This window comes from Nansenia antarctica (genome assembly GCF_963989245.1).
Source record: "Nansenia antarctica genome assembly, chromosome: 3".
NCBI classification, from domain to species: domain Eukaryota; kingdom Metazoa; phylum Chordata; class Actinopteri; order Argentiniformes; family Microstomatidae; genus Nansenia; species Nansenia antarctica.
In genome coordinates this window covers 13,019,773-13,039,152 of record NC_137688.1, presented here as the reverse complement: position 1 = coordinate 13,039,152, position 19,380 = coordinate 13,019,773, and the positions used below count along the sequence as shown (strand labels likewise).

The 19,380-nt window shown below is 42.2% G+C and overlaps 1 protein-coding gene across 1 annotated transcript; it reads right to left on the bottom strand.

Annotated features, from left to right (window-relative positions):
- Window positions 1–14: 14 nt before the first annotated feature.
- On the bottom strand, window positions 15–12,245 carry slc7a2 (solute carrier family 7 member 2). Its single transcript, XM_080526463.1, has 12 exons — window positions 12,034–12,245; window positions 9,820–10,204; window positions 9,478–9,633; window positions 8,575–8,740; window positions 7,618–7,754; window positions 7,177–7,399; window positions 5,634–5,770; window positions 4,162–4,264; window positions 2,357–2,565; window positions 2,001–2,167; window positions 1,740–1,848; window positions 15–1,615 (listed from the first exon to the last, which is right to left on the bottom strand). The coding sequence occupies exons 2-12, from the start codon at window positions 10,187–10,189 to the stop codon at window positions 1,434–1,436; spliced, it is 1,959 nt and encodes a 652-aa protein (XP_080382589.1). The 5' UTR covers window positions 10,190–10,204; window positions 12,034–12,245; the 3' UTR covers window positions 15–1,433.
- Between the last annotated feature and the right edge of the window lie 7,135 nt (window positions 12,246–19,380).

Here is a 19,380-nt window from a genome sequence, read left to right as displayed (position 1 = left end):
AACAACAACAAAGAAAAAGTAGTAGGCTATAATTATAGAATAAAAGAATACAAAAAAACATCCCAAGAACTAAAGAAGATATGTAACACTTGCTAGAAAAAATACAGCATTGCAAAAAAAATATTTGTATGGAATGTGATATCAAACACTGAACAAGCAATTCCCCAATTAATTCTCCATTTAGGTTCCATACAAAATTCACATGATACATGATTGTACTGTAATGTTTGTGATGGCAACACATCCAGTATATCCCTGAAAACATGTGTCCATGTCCCTCCGACCACTACGAAACAACAACTGTTGAGAGCGCATTATGACTACAGAAACATACAGTATAGCACACACAGGTTAGAAATGAATTATTAGTATCATTACGGGAAAAACATACACACATACAAAAGTCATGTAAAATATAAGAAATAACAGATTATAGTTTAAAAAAAAATACCAATTGGTTAAACCAAAACTGTAATTGTAATATTGGCTATTTACACATTACATGTACTGTATGTGTGCATATGAAAAGAACAAATGTGTACTGAATGTGAATGAGTATACTGTACATGTGTGTGTGTGTGTGTGTGTGTGTGTGTGTGTGTGTGTGTGTGTGTGTGTATTTACATCTGAGCATGTATGTATGTATGTATGTTTGTATGTACGTCTGCTAAATACCAAAAATGTAAATGTATATGCAGTATGCTTATTCAGAATGCGGTTCCTACATATTTAGAAGCTGATGATTAAGTGATTAATCGTCATATAGGATGGATATAGACGGTGCTGATATTTTTCATATGTGTTGAATGGCAGCTAGAATGTTACTGTCAGAGAGAATTGTCAGTGCTTCTCCGACAGTCTAAAAATGTAATAATGCTAGCACAATATCAAAATCTCTCAATTCAGTGACATACTATACCTAGAAAATATGATGATTCTCAACAGCAAACCCTCTGTGATTGTTGTGATTGTGTGCAGAAAGGGCCAATAAAGTAGAAGGTCAGGCCCAAACCGAAATACGAAGCCTTTCCTCAATACGCCCATAAGTGCCATTATTATGTAATGGGAAATGCACACCAATAATCTCCAGTGTGTTACCTGTCTGTTCTCTCTACTGCCTCCACCCCCTTTTAGACCACACGACAACCACCTGCCGTTTGTATGTGGTCACATCCTTGGGAGACATCGTCGATCCTGAACCCACCTCACAGCTCCAGGTCACATGACCATTGATACAGAATACTGAAGCTCCGTCGGGATAGTGAATGTCTGGGTGACTTGAGGCACAGGTGGTAGAGCTGTATATATATATAAGTACATATCTAGGAATAGCTGCTGTGTGCTTGTGTGTACAGTATCTGTCCTGGGGCAGTGTGTCTCCCAGGTGTCCTTCTAGAGTCTGCGGGTTCCTGGCCGGCTGCGAGGGCCTGTCTTTAACACCGGCTGGTCTTCTCTGGGAGGATGAAACGCTCCTGGTCCACCGAACCCTCCTTCTCCTTCACCTTCTCCCCCTTGGGCTTGGCCTTCTCCTGGGTACTTCTGCTGAGGGCGGCCTGGATCAGACGCTGGCGTTCAACGCTGTGCCACATCCCGTAGCCAAAGTAGATCACGAAACCTGGCACAGAGAGTATGTAAGGGTTAGGGTAAGACTGCCCAACATGCCACCTATGTTTTGGGGAGTGTTTTTTTTCTCCATGTGTAGCTTTGTACCGACTGTATAGAGGTGAAAGGGTACCCACCTACAGCCATCCATAAAGAGAAACGGACCCAGGTGTCTCCACTCAGTTGGACCATGAGGTATACATTCACAAATATGCTCAGGATGGGCAGAAACGGTATGCATGGGACCTGTCAGGACAGAGAGCACAAAGATTGCCAAATTACAAACAATCCCTAGAAAGAAAGAAATCGGAGACTTTGACAATTCAATTGTTGTGCAGATGATGATGATGATGATGATGATGATGAGTGATCAAGGCTGATTCTGGCCAGTGCTTTACCATGAAGGAGACCTTCCTGCTGGTCTGGGGCTGCCTGCAGATCAGGACCACACAGCCAATGAAGACGAGGAGGGACACAGACAGGGCTGCCAGGGCCGAGGATTCCAAGGCCAGGAGGGCGTAGATTTGGTGTGTGGTGACAGTGCTGATCACACACACCGCCACCACTGTGGACAGAGGACGAACGAACGAACACACACACACACACACACACACACACACACACACACACACACACACCAGCCAGTCAGCCACAATCACTAGTGATACATATGCCATAGGGTAATACAATTTACAGTAAAATAATCTGACGGCCATTCTGTGTTGAGTGTAGGCCTAGAGCATAGAGGCATCACCTAAGAGGCTGACAGTCATGTTGACGACGGAGGAGGACTGCTCGGTGGGCACCAGTGGGGGGTGGAGAACACACTGCAGAGTTGACCCTCCTTGTTTCAGCATGTTGAGGTGGGACTCGGACTCCGTCAGCTCAGACTCGTCTGATGATGACAGGGCCTGCTTCTCCCCGTTGCACCCTGCCTTCATATAGGACGCGTCCGGCTGGTACCTGGAACCACATCAACAAGTATAGAGACCAAGACATTAAAAGTATGCAAAATCTCGAGTCACCCCAGTCTAAAATGTATTTTAAAAACGTACTCTCTGCATCCCTGACAACCAACGCACGCACGCACACACCATTAGTGGTTATTGAGAGAGGGGGTTGCTTGCTGCTTAAAGCACAACCGTTTATGCTTGTCAACAGATTGTGAGCTTAGAATTATAAGGTTCTATCTCCGTTTAGGGTAGTTCAGAGATATTGAGCGTCAAAGTTTTTACATTCCATTATGTTTTGTGAGATGGAACCTTTGTATTTTATGAATTACTAATCCAAAAATGTAAACATTTTAAAAATAACACCACACAGGCATTAATAAACACCTAATGGATCAGATTATGAAAAAAACTCAATTTTGACAAAAATGGAGATAGAACCTTATAATTCTAACGTCACGAGATGCTAACTGCATATAACCTATTGTTTCTAAGAAGAAAACACTGACAGTTTTTAGCAGTAAGTGTAATGATAACATGAATCAACAGGTAAATGTACACTATTTCGCATTATTGGGGATATTTTGAACAGTTTAAAAAGTCCTGACATATTCCTAACTGCTAATAGCAAACACACAACATGTTTGTGTCAAACAACTGGCCCCGTGTTTCGGTTGAGAAACAAACTACGACCCAAAAGTATCTTCGGTAATAAGGCAAAAACAGACAGACAGAAAGTTACTTGTGGAATAGAAATACACTACTGTGGGTTCATACCAGGCAAAGCAAAACACAAAAACAGGAAGAAACTGGTTTTGTGGTCTGCAGAAGCATGGGATTGTACATTGCATAATCATCCAGGTGGGTATGTTTTCTGCACCACCCTTTCCAGTTCTGTGGGCCCCTTAAATCAACATGGCTCAAGGCAAGTCACAATGATGTGAAACTCAAATGGCTTCCTGAGATCATGCTGGTGTTTACACAGCCTTGAATACAAGACTCATCTGACCGTAACATCCAGTTATAATTTGTATGTTTACATGTCCTAAAGAAGATGTTACATGTCCTATTTCTCCTCCAAGTAATACTTCCATGAGATAATTGCTATGACGACCAAGAAACATACAATCCTGTTTTGAGTTGCAGGGGTACCACAGTGAAACAAAATATGGCCAGTTGTCTCTTGAATCTTGTAAGCAAAGAAAAGTTGAATCAATATCCCTGTGTGAACTCAAGGAGCCATTTCAGCTTCACACAATGGAGGCATTCAAATCGATTACATCATAGGCCTGATTTAATAACACAAGCAGCATATTATATAACATGACTGGGTAGGCCTAATGATATAGTCTAATTATAACGCGTAAGTTGCGTAACACACTAAGGCGCATGCCATGTCATCGCAAGGTCCCTGGTTCGATTCCGGCCATCGACATATCCTGCATGTCCCCCCCCTTTTCTCTCACCCTCTCTATCCCTCTCTACCTTTCTACTCTCTCTATCCCAATAAAGCAGAAATGCCCTAAAAACCAATAAGTATTAAAGTAATCACATGACTTATTACATACATAACATCAGCATAAAAGCTGTAGATCCTATTAGCTCTTACCTGAGGATAAGAACACAGGCTGCCACTAGAGAGTAGGCCAGGAGGGTTCCAATGGACATCATGTCTACTAGGGCTTTCAGGTCGAACAGGAAGGCCATGATCGCTGAAGGATGGGGACGCAACACACAAACATCAGCAAAAACACCCCAGAAAACTCTCTGTGAAACTCATTCATTAGGACGACAAATAATGGTACCATAGCAGAGCAGTAGAAAACATGAACTGAAAATACAACACAACCAACCACACGTCATTACAAAGAATTATACACCAAGAACTATACAGCATATTAGAAAACGAATTACACAGCATTAATAAAGCAGGTTGTAAGTCTATTCAATAAAAACGTGTTTGGGTGAAAGCACCATTTAGTATATACTTACAGTAGGATTATAATCACAGATTATGTTTGTACAATATGAAAAAGGTGCCTTCCACCAAAAACCTTCAGAGTGTTCAAAGGAAAACTTTAATCATCTCCAGATCTGTGTCAGATACACTGTGGAGTTGGCTCAGCTCAGCTCCCTCTCTCTTGTATGTCAGCACCTGGCTCCAGTGAGGGACTGGTCACCTCAGCATGGTTCAAACGTCCACCAGCGGTATGTCTGTCTGTCCTCTCCCCACTACAAAGCTTGACCCCCCTCCCGTCCCTTGACCAGGCCCTGTGCCCTCTGCCCACGGGCACCAGCTGTTGTCTCAGTGCCCGTGCTGAGAGCCCTGCTCCCCCCCCTGCCTCCCCGCTCTACACCTGCTGGCATCAAAGTCTCTGGGCTCTGCAGCCAGCAACCTCACTGGGAGACCCACCCTGCAGGCCTTAGACCTTAGCCCTACTCCACTGGAGGCCGGTGGAAGGTAGACATCGGAGGGCAGGCTCATTGTAATGCATGGAAATGGAATGAGGAATTGGAACGAGGAAGAACACCATTCCTTATTCCATGCTTTATGAGCCCCGTCCTCCGATTTCTGTCTCCACCAGCCTCCGCTGCTATTCACAGTGAGCAGAGCACAGCCACACAGCCAGGCCTGGACCATGTTGAACATGGAGGAGCTTTCATTTCCTTAATGGATCTGTATCTTTACTACCGGGGTGCACAACTCTGGTCATCCAGGGCCACAGTGTAGTTTGGTCCTTACCTAAAAATGTACGTTACTTTGCTTTCTATTCAGTTCTTGCTCACTATTAGAGACGTGTTTAGAGCTGGGTAATTAGGTGTGTGGCGCCGCAAGGACTGATGCTATGCACCCCGCCTTTGTTGACAACCCTTACTATGCCTAGTAAAGATCTCCCAAACTTCAATGCAGTGAGGCGCGTATACTGTATATCCTTATTCCACCACCACCACCATCACCACATCATCAGCATGCAGTCATCACCAGTCAGAGCAGGGACACACATGCACACCCAGCGTCCACCACCAAACGTTGACACGTAACCAGAGATGCCACACCAGGCCCTCTCCTCAGGGTCTTACCGGCGGTGGTGCCCGCAGCAAGGGTGGCAGCCACAGGCGAGTGGCGCTTACTCACTTTGGAAAGAAATTTGAACAGTAAGCCATCTCGTGCCATGGCATAGAGAATGCGGGGCAGAGGGAACATGGAGCCCAACAGGCTAGGGAGAAAAAGGGGTCAGGATTCAAATACAGGCACTCTGGGAAATAAAACAACACATTGGACACCGGCACAAAATGTGAAAGCAAACCAAGCAGAATAGAAACACACCCCCGACCCCCCTCCCGCTTCAGATTAATTGGTCGAAACAAAGCAAATTAAAATGTAGTCTTTGGGAATATTTTCTTCTATCTTTTTTATTGAATAGAATTCATTCTTTTGGGAGAGGGAATTTCAGTCTGCATCTTTTACTTTCACAGTGATCTGATTGGTCATTCCCCAGCTCTCACCTGCTACTACACCCGAGGTCATTGTAGCAATAAGCGGGGTCTTCGTCCTAGGATTGATTCGGGCTAAGACTTTGAAAAGCACCCCGTCCTCTGCCATAGCATAGATTACACGTGGCATAGGGAAAATGGAGCCCAGCAGACTGCACGAAACAGCAGAGACATGCAGAGGACCAACACGTTAGTCAAGAGCCCCAACACCACACTAAAACACACACACACACACACACAGTATACAACAGTCACTTCACCAAAGCAAAAGAGCATAATTACAGTTTGAAAGTGACATTCTTTTCTCATGGCCCCATTCCTTGAGTCTTTCTTTTCAAATAAAATGTTAAAGATTATTTCCATTTTTACGAGCTTGCCTCCAACATGCCTGAGGTGTTGTCTGCAGGATATTGCAGTTATGGCATAGGATATGTATATAATAATGTTAAAAGCCTGGGCCAGACCCAGGTTGTGTGAGTGTTTGATGCGTTTGATGTGAGAGTGACAGTAGACGCTACTGATAATTGGACATCAACGAGCTGGATAGTGAGCCAGGAGAAAAGAAAAGGAACAGGAAAAATAAAGCATCAGCTAAATAATATATTATATTATTTGTTTTGAAAAAGTGCTGTGTCAAATTGGCCTATCAACTCACAAAATATAGACCATAAAGACAGGCAACTCTCAAAACAAGATGCCTGTCACAAGGGGAGGCTGTTGGAGGTAGAAATCGTAGGATGGTGCCCGTCCTCCAGTTTCTACATCCTCCAGCCTCCCCTGAGTCACATGGCACCCTGGACATTCAGCAATGGGAATCAATCAATCACTACTCTGAGCAGGACAGGACCGTTGCCTCCCTGATTGATGACATTCCCAAGTTTATATAAATGAGCTGTTAGCACAGTAGCAGCAAGCTGCCTGACGCCACCTTTGCATAACTGAAACCCAAGAAAATCTACATTATACAAAACTAACCTGCTTCTCTTCCCATAACCCTGCACTATTACTTGGCATTACAAAAATATACTACATCTTGAGGTATCTTAGAACATTTAACCTGATGAGAAGCTATAGAGTGATCTGCGCATACAAGAGGCAGATTTAAACATGTACAGTAAAGGTCCATTACCTGGTAGACAGGGCACACAGGGAACCCACAGCCACCACATATTTAGCGGGGGCCCAGCCCACGTACTCGAAGGCCACGGGCAGGGGGCTCTTAGCATCCAGCAGGTAGTAGGGCATCATGAGAGTGAGGGCAGCGGACACGCCGAAGTAGGCCAGGAAACACACAGCCAGGGACACCACGATGCCAATGGGAATGGCCTTCTGAGGGTTCCTCACCTCCTCCCCTGACACACACACACACACACACACACACACACACACACACACACACACACACTTAAGTCCACCCAGTGCTTTCCATTCACCACGAGTTCATTTGATTATGATCATGTTGACCTACTGAGTATCACTTATCCATGATAACCTATGCTAATTCAGAGAGACGACACCATGTACATATTGTTTTTTATACATTGATTTAATGAGCACTTAATAGACATACCTGTCGTTGCAATGCAGTCGAATCCAACAAAAGCATAGAAGCAGGTTGCAGCTCCAGCCAGGGTTCCACTAAATCCATAGGGCATGAACCCTCCAGCACCATAATCACTGGTCATATTAGCAGTCCAAGACAGGTTCCTGGAACACACATGGTATGAGAGTCGAAATGGATTCTTGCTACATCATGTAAGTTGTTATTAGTAGTGTTTCAGCCTTACACACCATGGGCTGAAATGGGAGTCAAATGGGAGGAAAGATTTTCTAATGAGAAATCGCAATGACAAATAATCCAATGTGAATTCTGAATACTGCGTCTAGCGTTTCCATAATATGAAAATGCATTTTCAGACTGTTTACTAAAACTCTGGATGAATAATCTGTGTTTTCTCAGAAACTTTGTTAAAGACAAGGTACAAAAAAGACATGCTGTTGTTAGGTATTTTTCATTCTGCTCAACACTATTTGCTCCAGCAAATTGGGTCCTGTGAGTAATCCTCAAGGCCCAGTATTTAAAAACTTTTAATCTGGATCAGAATGATCTGGATTCTGTAATCCCCTTTTTGCTTTCCTGGATCAGATCTATTTTGTCTGATTTTGAGGTATTTCAATTTCAAAGTATTATCAGATAGGATCATTCTCATCCAGATAACACAAGATCAAGGTGCTTTGTGTAGGCTTGCCCTCTCAACTCACAGCTACCTGAGTTTTGAAATATGAAAAAACAACATTCAATCGTGATTAAAGGTCAGATTGATTTACCAAATCCAAATCCCTATCCGAATGATCAGAATAACATTTTTCAGTTTTAAAAAACCCAATTCCCAATTTAATCCAATCGGAATGCGGAAATCCGATCAGATACATTTAGAAATACTGGGCACAGGGCATACAGATACTGATTATTGTTGTCACTCCAAAAACAGGAAAGGGGGAAATGTGAAATACTTCTATGACTTACCGTGTAACTATAGTGACATTTATAAGAGATTGTTCAGATATTTTCCAGTTGTTTAGGTCTCCCTTCACAAAGCCAGTGACAATGACAAACATCAGCACCAGCACGTTGACAGCAGTGAAGACTTTGTTCACCCAAGCTGACTCCTTCACTCCAAATGATAGCAGCCCTGAAGCAACAACAAAGACACGTCTCAGCACATCTCAGTATCACTCAGCACATCATGTACCTATTTCGAGGCATGTCTGACATTCTCAGGTCAGCAACTATCCAGTTAGAAAAACCATGACTACCAATGTTAGACATTTTAGAACAGAAAACATTGCAACAGAGCTGTCTCTATGAAATTGGTCTAATCCAATAACAGCACTTATTAAAGCTTTTCGGGGCAGTATCAGATTAAACACAGGACAAAATATTCTGTTTCGGATTGCATCATAGAAAGGTTGTTTACATCTACACCGGGTTCCCTGAACGTGGTGAACTTTTCTTTAGCTGTGTCAAACCGCTGTTTGTGGCTGTGTCAGGGTCAGGGAGCGACAGAGGAGCCGTCAGTTCTCCTGGGTGGAGACGTGGAGGAGGCCCAGCGGAGGGCACAAGGCTGACATTCAGACAGAGGGCTTCTCTCTCCACCTCGTTAGCCACTCAACAACCAGCTTTCATTGCATATGAGCAATATTTTGGTCTTAATCTAATAAGGAGATTGCAGAACATTATGAGATGTGTGATGACACAACGTTCTGCCATCTTATTAGATTAAAACCAAAATATTGCTCTTATGAAAACTGGTTGATATGAAAAAATGATACCAGCCTGATCAGTCACACAACACCCGGGGGGTTTGTATTTGCTGAGATGTGGAGAGAGGTTTTTGAACGGGAGCCCCTGTAAGCAGCAACGCCGTACCTGACAGAAGTAAGATGAGGCAGACGGCGAAGAAGTCGGGGTACTTGGCGAGGCCAGGGGCGTTCATTGGGAAGTAGGTATTACAGAAGTGCTCAATGTGCTCTCCTATCAGCTCGTCGAACGTCCCGCTCCACGCTCTGGCAACACTGGAGGTGCCTAGGAGGACGGGGAAGACAGACATCATGGGGGACAATTATGCGACGGACATCATGGGGATGATCATAGGATGTAAATAAACACTGTAGAACATTAGTCCTCCTGTCACACATCCTGGCAACTGCTTAACTGACATAGTATGTGCCCCATCCTTACTCAGACCTGCCGTGACCGTCATACACTCACCTATGACGTAGGAGAGGATGAGGTTCCAGCCGGTGATGAAAGCAAGTAGCTCCCCCACTGTGACGTAGCTGTAGAGATAGGCCGAGCCGGTCTTGGGCACGCGGGCGCCGAACTCAGCATAGCACAGGCCGGCCATGACGGAGGCCAGGGCGGCGATGAGGAAGGAGACCACGATGCTGGGGCCTGAGTTGCCCTTGGCCACCTCTCCCGCCAGCACGTAGACGCCAGCCCCCAGAGTGGCGCCCACACCCAGGGCGATCAGGTCCACCGTGCCGAGGCAGCGGCAAAGCTTGGAATCTTCCAGACTGTTCATGTCCACCACCTTCCTCCTCACCAAGGAGCGCCCGAACAACAGCACCTGACCAAGCATACTGCCACCTAGGGGCTGGCAGGAGAAGAAACGGAGTAAGGACTGAGTAAGAGTGTGTGTGTGTGTGTGTGTGTGTGTGTGTGTGTGTGTGTGTGTGTGTGTGTGTGTGTGTGTGTGTGTGTGTGTGTGTGTGTCTGTGTGTGTGTGTGTGCGTGCGTGCATGCGTGTGTGTGTGTGTGTGTGTGTGTGTGTGTGTGTGTGTGTGTGTGTGAGTGTGTATGTGTGTGTGTGTGAGTGTGTGTGTGTGTGTGTGTGTGTGTGTGTGTGTGTGTTTGCGTGTATGCGTGTATGCGTTTGTTTATGTGTGGATGTCTGTGTAGGTGTCTGTGATTGCACATGCACATTAATACAGAACACAGACAACACTGATCTCATTTTCCCATGGTATGTCACGGTACCACTGCCCTTTTGGTGAAATCTCTCAAAGTTACGATTCATGAGGATAAAAACTCCAGCTGCTAGTTGTGCTCACTCCACCATGGTTACTTTTGTTGGTATTGGTATCGATATTTGGAGAGGGCCTCGTTCTCACTTTCAATAGGAGGCGAAACCTGGAGGTTGTGAAACCTGTAGTCTTTCAGCACAGTTTGTTTTGGCACAAGCCTGCCTCTGGATCTGAATAGCCTTTTTTAACAAGTCCCCTCACGAATGCAGAAAAACGCCTGAAGCCGCAATTACATAAACTGGGAAGAAAGCACAAAGTATAGACATTGATGGCAAAGAAAACCATTGATTAAACATGACATATCTGTGTCAGGAAAATTGCCCAACTTTTGCTCTATAGTAAAAGCTCATTGTAACATAATTATAACCTTTTGTCTAGGGTTAGCATACAATGCAGACCTATAGAATCCAATGGTCGTATTCAAAAAGGGGTCATGAATATGACACAATACAGCATTTACATTAGCATTCTTTGCTAATTGCAGTGCATCTAGCATGTATTCCTGTGCCTTTACAATACTGTGATCTTTGAGGACCCTCAATCCTTTTTTAGAACTAAATAATTTCTATGCAGTATTTCAGAAAAGAAGTGAAGCCACTCTCTGAAGAATAGTTCCAGCTTGCCATTGAAGTTTAATCTTCCTCTTTCAACCAAAACTGTTATCATTTTGGTTTCTAATTTACATTGACGACCGTCCGACTGACTATTGTTGCCCATTCAAGTGTGCCTTTTTGAAACCAAGAGAAATGCTAATGCAATGCCCCTTCTGACAGCACATTACCATAACAATCCCAGCTCTGTTATGGCTCCTACAGAGTACAGTTGAGCTACCGTGGCTGGCAAGTATGCAGATCCATAATCCTGCTCTATCGTAACCCTTTGCATAGCTTAGACGCATTAGGTGGCGCTAGTAAATGCCAATGGCAATCGCCCTAGGACAGAACATTACTACCACTTCCAGTCCTACAATGACAGTTCATTAGTCACTCAAGCTAAAGTATTTGTGTAGTGTTTTTTTTACAGAAACAAGTGTCTCAAAGTGGTTTACAACAAGAAGAATACAAACAATATCAACAATAACTACAATATAAACTGTATGAACTAAACCGACTGTAGACCCCCAACCATCCCTCTCAAACAAGCCATGGAAAAACTCAAATCAAATACAAACTTAATATCAAAGAATCATAGGAGTGTGGAAGTACAGTAGTAGTAGTAGTAGTAGTAGTAGTAGTAGTAGTAGTAGTAGTAGTAGTAGTAGTAGTAGTAGTAGTAGTAGTAGTAGTAGTAGTAAACTAGATATAGATATAGTTCATATAATTATATATATATATATTATTTTATATTATAATATAATGATTAAATGCAGAATGCATCAGCTTCTCAACAAATCACCTACCTGTTGAGGTAGGTGGATGAATGTAAGTTATGCAAGTTTTGCCACTCAAATACCAAATCCTCCCAAAGGTCTTGGTGCACCTCACATGGATAACGTTCCAAGAGTCCTTGGCAGGGAACAACGCCACAGCAGCAATACAGATACAATAAATGGGTCAGGCTCTATGGAAAGACCCCAGGTTTACAGTTCACGTCCACTTTCACCCTCCACCGCTCAAATTCTCTCTGCTGACATGTAGAACCGTACGTACAGAATGCTATTTTAACTCCTCCCATTGCTCTCTCCCTCCTAGTTCTGCCCCTGCCATGCCCCTGGACACAGGCACAGATCCAGTCCCACTGGGGTGACGCCCCCCCCCCCCCCCTGGTGGGAGACGGAGCAGGGGAGGGGAAGGTGGAGCAGAAGGGGAGTTATTCAGGTCTCTGATTGTGGTCAGAGGGAGGCAATATTGCACCACAAGTCCACATCTTCAGGTCAATGGCCCACACAGCACGATGGGGAAACAGAGAGGGAGAGCAGGTATCTCAGTCTCTTGCCCTTTTTTTTCTTAAAAAATGTGATTTCTAGTGCACACAGAGGCCAAACAGATCCCAGCTGCCCAGGTACTTACTGACCGCTGATAAATGGTTAGGCAACTGACGTTGACAAACATTGAAACAGACACTACTGTTTGCCCAGTGCAGCCTAGAGGAGTGCTGCTAAAAGCATGGGTGCTGATTGGTCAATGAAGGGTGGAGGAGCTACAGTACCCAGAGGTGAGTCCTTTTAATGGAAGACGCTTGCGCAATGTTCCCCCTCGCAACTGGGGTCATTGGCCATCAAAGCATTAAATCAATAGCCCACACATGCCCACTTAAGTACTATAAGAGCTCAAAAGCCCCAAAACTTGTCCAGAATGACTAACATGCTGTTTACCGATAAGAGCTCCAAATATAGCAATAATCGTTCAAGTCAGCCCTGTTTTTCTATGGTCAGGAATGGCTAAATTGGGTTAAATCAGCAGTACAGTGCACTTTTGCCAAGACCAGCTCAAACCAGCTCTAGACCTCAGTGGGAAGGTCACAGCTGGCCCCAGACAGACATTACAGCCCAGAGCCCAGAAAACCACCTCAGTCGCTCACGATGTGTCTGTCTGGCCATGCAGCCTCTTCTCTTACAGTTTCAGCCAATCATTCCTCAAACCTTGGCTGCTTTAGCCCATTATCTGTCCTCCATGCTGATGGGAAAGCAAATGCCACCCTTAATGGATGGGAAGACAGGAGGATGGGAAGATCACTGCCAATAACACACACACACACACACACACACACACACACACACACCCATGTATGCAGACAGGCACACACACATACACACAAACACACACACACACACACACAAACACACACACACACACACACAAACTGCCAATTGTATTGTGACACTGAAATCGCGCACACACACACACAAACACGTGAATACACAAACACACACAACACACACATAGGTGCTGCCAATGGTGTTGTGAGAAAAGCCAAGTCAAACATTAGTCAATATTTAAAACTAAATGTGATAGGAAAGTAGGCATCTTGGCAGCACATGGGAAAGATGAGGATTTCAAATGATGTGAACACTAAGAAAGGTATACAAAACCTTGTTTTCTTCATCATATTAAGCTAACCCAGTGAGATTGACTAAGATGGAAGCTTCCAGTGCCGATGAGGCTGAACTAGCTTTGTTTGAATACAGCTTGTGAGCCGTGACTAAGTGATATGACCTCCCTCGGAGTAACCAAGTCCATGAACCCAAACAACTGCCAGGTCCAGGAGAAGCTGTGTGTGCCTTTACAAGGTAAACTGAGCACGCAAGAAAATGAGACACAGAGCAGAAAAGTGTTATACTTTTTTTAGAAGAGTTTAAGGCACTTTTAGAAAGGCCTTCTCGACCACAAGAGCTGAATCGCTGACAGTACATTAACCAAGCAAGGAAATAAAAGCATTATTTTAGGTTGCTGTTGAACAAACAAAATAAAGTCTTCATTACAAGATGACAGCATGCATTTCGGGATATGGTACAATATGCCATTGAGAACAAAGGTGATAGCTCACTGACGCAAAAGCACACGGTCATTTGGGGTCACATGGGGTGTTACCCTGTATGTTATTAGACTGATCTATATCTAAAATGGATGATACAGGTTATGTAATGTGGCCAATGTAACCATAGCATTGATGGAAAAGAACAGATTGGGTCAGGTCAACCTGTTTATATTGTTGACACACACTAATTGTGTGAAACCGATTGAATACATTGGTCGGTCGATAACTGATTGACCCTGCTCCACCAATGTGGACACGGTCAACAGAATGAGCGGTGTTTGTCATGTAGGCATTGGACAGCAGTGCAGCACGCTCCACTTAACAGCCCTGTCACCAGGAAATGTTGGAGTGAAGGATTAGAGATGAGACAGACAACGACCCTGAGTAGAAGCATTGAGATACATCAATAGCACCAAAGCCACTTAACATATGGTCCAAAGACAGCACGAAAATGTCAATCATTGACCTGTATAACCTACCTGTTTAATAGTTTCAAGCAATTGAGTTTGTCCTTAATTTAGAGACATGTGGCTTTTAAATATTTAAAGTTTGATTTTATTTAAAAGATGAGGCCTATTGAACGCTTTCCACAGTAAACAAATAAATAAATATAATTATAAATAAATTATTATTATTATTATTATTATTATTTCCATAAACATTGATGTGGCAATCTTAAATATTCTTCTCTTGCTTAACAGAGTTTATAAGGTGTAAGGGTTTCAAACAAAACAACCTAAAACACGATGCGAGAAATTAAGCAATGGTAGACTAGTCAAAGGGAACTTCAACAGCGGTTCGTCCAGTCCCAAAGTTGTGTGAAGTGCCATCAAAACAGAAAGACGACAGGTTGAGGCTAAAACATTAAACCCTCCAAAAACCCACTTTTAAGTATCACACAGACAGAAGTCCGATGTCACACCCTATGTTAAAGCAGTCTTTTTGAAAATGACATTGCCAGATTAGATGTCTAGACTTGAATCAGCTTTTGCTCTGCTTGTCAAAATGGAACATCCAGACAGATTAGTTCCATGAACTTAGGCAACCTCACCAAAGGGGTCGTGCGTCATAATGGCACTTCCTTAAACCAACTTTTGATCAAGAGTTAGTATTCAAAATCTCAGAGGATTTCCGACTTTGAAAAAAATAAAATAATAAACCATTATCAAATAAGCATGTCATACAGTATGGTTAATGAAGTTGTATCAAAGTGACACAATGATGTAATACTGTATCATAACTGGCATGTAAACAGTAACATAGAGCTGCATTCATCCAGCACCATTCAACACACGACCTTCACTACAGTAGCTACATTGTGTAGGAAAGCTACATACAGTAATAAGACAAATCCCTTTTATATTGTATTTTAAGACCTGTCTCGGCTCTGACCCCAACAGCCTGGAGACATCACCTGGACATGCAGTCTTAGTTCCACCTAATGCTGCCTTTATTACAGTTAGATGCTGCGGCGTTGTTTTTGGACATAGTCTTCCTTATTGATGAGAATCTCCCCCAGGTAATCTCAGACTGATTTCCTGTATACCCAGCACCTCTGTCTGGGCTCTATATTACTCAAATAATATTATTGCGTTTTGAAAAGTTCTGTCAGAAGAACCCATCTGAAGAGGTTTGTTTGATGCAGAAGCACTTAACTATAGGCACAGTGTTTTATTTGTTTTATAACACTGTACAGCACAGTGTTTTATTTGTATAGTATAGTATAGTGGATACTAGTGTACATAGCCTTTATTTATGTAAACCAGCTCCTTTCCCTTCTTGTTTTTTTTTTTTTTTTTCTTTCCTAGCACCAGGGGAGCCCCCCCTCCCAAATGTTGTTGTTTGGTACCTGTACTATATCAATGACAATAAAGACCATTCATTCATTCATTCATAACTATAGCACTCACTATAATTAACGTTTACGTTTTCTTTTCCCCCATGCAATTCTTTGCTAAAAAACACTTGAGACCATTTCGAACAATTAGCCACATAAACATTTTGCCACATTTAGAAAGTATCTTTAGAAGGCAGATCATGAAGGCTAAGCAAATCTTTCAGAGAGAGCAAAGACTTCTAGTAAGCAGATTCTTCATAGACTATTAAGCCATTATGTCACTCACAGGCCCACAGACCACAGCAATCACATCAGGCCATGTTGGTTTGTGCTCATAAGACTGAGGAGAGGACACCTCAACCATAACCACCTTTCTTAACCATAAAAGTGTGAATATCTGCTATGCCAATACTGAGCTTGTGTGCATATACTGGATTATGACTGAGTTTCAATAAGGATGCTTGGTCTGCCTGGAAGGCAATAGCAACTCTATAGTCAATAAGCCCAAGTGAGCAAACAAAATGTGTTATTAAGTCACCTCATCAAACAGACAGACCACTCCATGATGAAACCAAAGTGTGCACTGGGGCTGTGTGGTACTGTTATATAAACAGTTAAAAAATTGCTAAATCCCAAAACACAACATACAGTATACTATTCATAATTATTATTATTCTATTAATTGGATTACTATATATCAGAACAAGGACACGAAGTTCAAGCTAGAGTGGCTAACCCTAAGTAACATGTATAGCCACAGAAGTGGTGTATCAACAACGCTAGGTTCAAGCTATGTTGTCTTCACCTATAGCCTAATGGGAATGTCCATTCGTGGCGTTGATTTGGAGGTCATCGTTTTATTGTTAACTTGTAAAGTTTTACTCCTAACCCTAACCCACTTATTGTTTAGACACCACTTTGGGTTTCTTGTCTAATAAATGTTTAGAAAATCTCACACCCGATGTATTATGACTGCCAACCCTAATACATACTTCAGTAACTACTCTTTTCATCTTTATTCTTTATACTTATTGCTGCTGCACTAGTGGTAGTGCCGTCCAAATCTATTCTCCATAAAAAACATGTTTTGTTCTATTAAAGTGATGTGGCCTCTAGTTGGACCCCAGAAGTCCCATGAGGTACACGACTTCCAAAAAAGTTGATGTTGACTGTTCACTGACCTCGTTTGGCCCACATACAATGATAGTGTTTTTGCTGAGAGAAAAGCTGTCCAAAAACTGATGATGAAACTGATTCAGTAAATATGTATTAACAGTCCATATTAGAAATGTTTCACATAATAATATTTAGACCATTGGAAAATGTACTTATTTCACTGTACATAAGTCATGTCAGTGAATAACAATATAAATATAGAGATATTCTATAATATGTACATCTTTGTCTATAACATGGATGCTCTAGAATGCCTTTTTTCCCGCCATGCTTAACCTGAATGACATGAAAAGTAGGCCACATTTGTTTAAATAATAATTCTAAGAGGTACACTAAAATAAACTAATTTACTACAGATCTGTACCTCATAAAATGAATTCACACGACTGTCTTTTACTATAGGTTTACAACCGACTGTGCTTAGTATAATTGCACCCATGTAGTAAAAGTCACAATGCCTTTATGGATGGACACTTTTTGAATCACTCACATCATAAGGCTATACAGCCGCAAAGTTTGATAACTGTCATAAAATGATACTTTATAAAACAACTCTTTACAACAAACAAACTCACTACAATATTTTTAGTATACAATATATACAGGAGACAACCATCTACCACAAAATGTATTGCTTTATCAATATGTAATTGACCAAGCTTATAAGCACTTTGAGATACATTTTTCAATGAAAAGCACTATACAAATTATTATTATTTATTTTCTGATTTCTAAACACCATCACGCAAACCAAACACCTAGATTGGAATAGTTTGACTAAGACAAACAACCACTGATTGATTATGCCACAGGCATCTGGGAATAAAAGAACATACACACGTATCTGTTTTCTATTCTAGTCATAGAACCAGTGTAACAGGGTGAAAGGTGTTTAATTGTAAGAGTACGACCAAGCTGCAAGGCTTCCAAGCATCAGTAAGTCAATCACTTCTGCTCAGTTTAACTGGACAGTTTTATTGTATACTCTCTGCTGGCCTTAAACAGGTGGCCTTTCATCTATTTGGAAAGTAACTCAAGGATAATGAAATTACTATGTGTGTTAGCTTCTAATTCTGGAAGAGATCAGAGGAACTTATGAATAAAAACATAAATATCCAATATTACAGCCAATTATGGGGAGGGAGGAGGGGGTGATTTCAATTAACTGAACTAAAAGACACACTTATTCTGGATGTACGCTTACATTAGACTGAGAATAGTTCAGATGCCTAGGCCCACACACAGAACGGTCGACCTACTTAAGTAATCCACGGTGTGTCTCTCACTCATAGTGGAGGGTTAGTACATCAAAGGCTTATTTGCTGAAAGTATATGGCAATAAAATGAAAATATTACATTTAAATGAGTTAAAGCACAAATCCAGTTGATAGGCCTATTGAAAATCATAACCATTATTAGAAGATACAACTATAATTCAGTGAATGTATGCTACTCAAAGGTACAGAGGTCAGTGCAAATGTAAGGTACACAATAGCTAATGATATTATTTCATGGGAAAAATAGAACATTTGCAATTGAAGCTCAGCGTGCTGCCATTGCTTTAATGTAACACACACATTCCATAGGTTCTGTTAGGCTATGGGAACTATTGATCTACAAGTATGCATTTTGTTTAATATCTCTCATGCATATAGCCTGCCATGCAGTAAAGCCTGAAGCAACTTAGAGCGCAGCCAGCAACTTACTTTTCGCGGTTCCAGCCTGGACACAAAAAAAAGACAAATTGTGTCTGCAGCTTTTATTTGCTAACACACCCCCACCACGTGTTATACGGTTCACTATTTACATACGAGGAGGGGATGTAAAGGCGGGATTTACGAAGAGGTGTGTGCTATATAGGGCTAGAATAAATAAATAATAATGATTACAAATACATCATAAAAGTAGCATTGGTCGTAACGGTTTCTCATTTAACGGTGAGAGACATACTGAAATGCATTACTTCAGGTGGCGGGTAGCCTATAGACTTCTTCCAATGAAAATAATATGGCTATATTTATTCATACATGTCCAAGTTTCCTCAACATGTCGTGAGCTTAGAATGATAAGGTTCTATCTCCGTTTAGGGCAGTTCAGAGATATTGAGCGTCAACGTTTTTACATTCCATTATGTTTTGTGAGATGGAACCTTTGTATTTTATTAATTACTAACTCAAAAATGTCAACATTTAAAAAAACAACACCACACAGGCATTAATAAACACCTAATTGATCAGATTATGTAAAAAACTCAAT

Excerpts from the sequence above, each read along its gene's own strand:
- slc7a2 (XM_080526463.1), bottom strand. The coding sequence starts at position 10,189 with ATGCTTGGTCAGGTGCTGTTGTTCGGGCGCTCCTTGGTGAGGAGGAAG. Across the intron at positions 8,741-9,477 it reads CCTCATCTTACTTCTGTCAG|GGCTGCTATCATTTGGAGTG; the intron begins GTACGGCGTTGC and ends TTGTTGCTTCAG. Across the intron at positions 1,616-1,739 it reads CTCTTTATGGATGGCTGTAG|GTTTCGTGATCTACTTTGGC; the intron begins GTGGGTACCCTT and ends TCTCTGTGCCAG.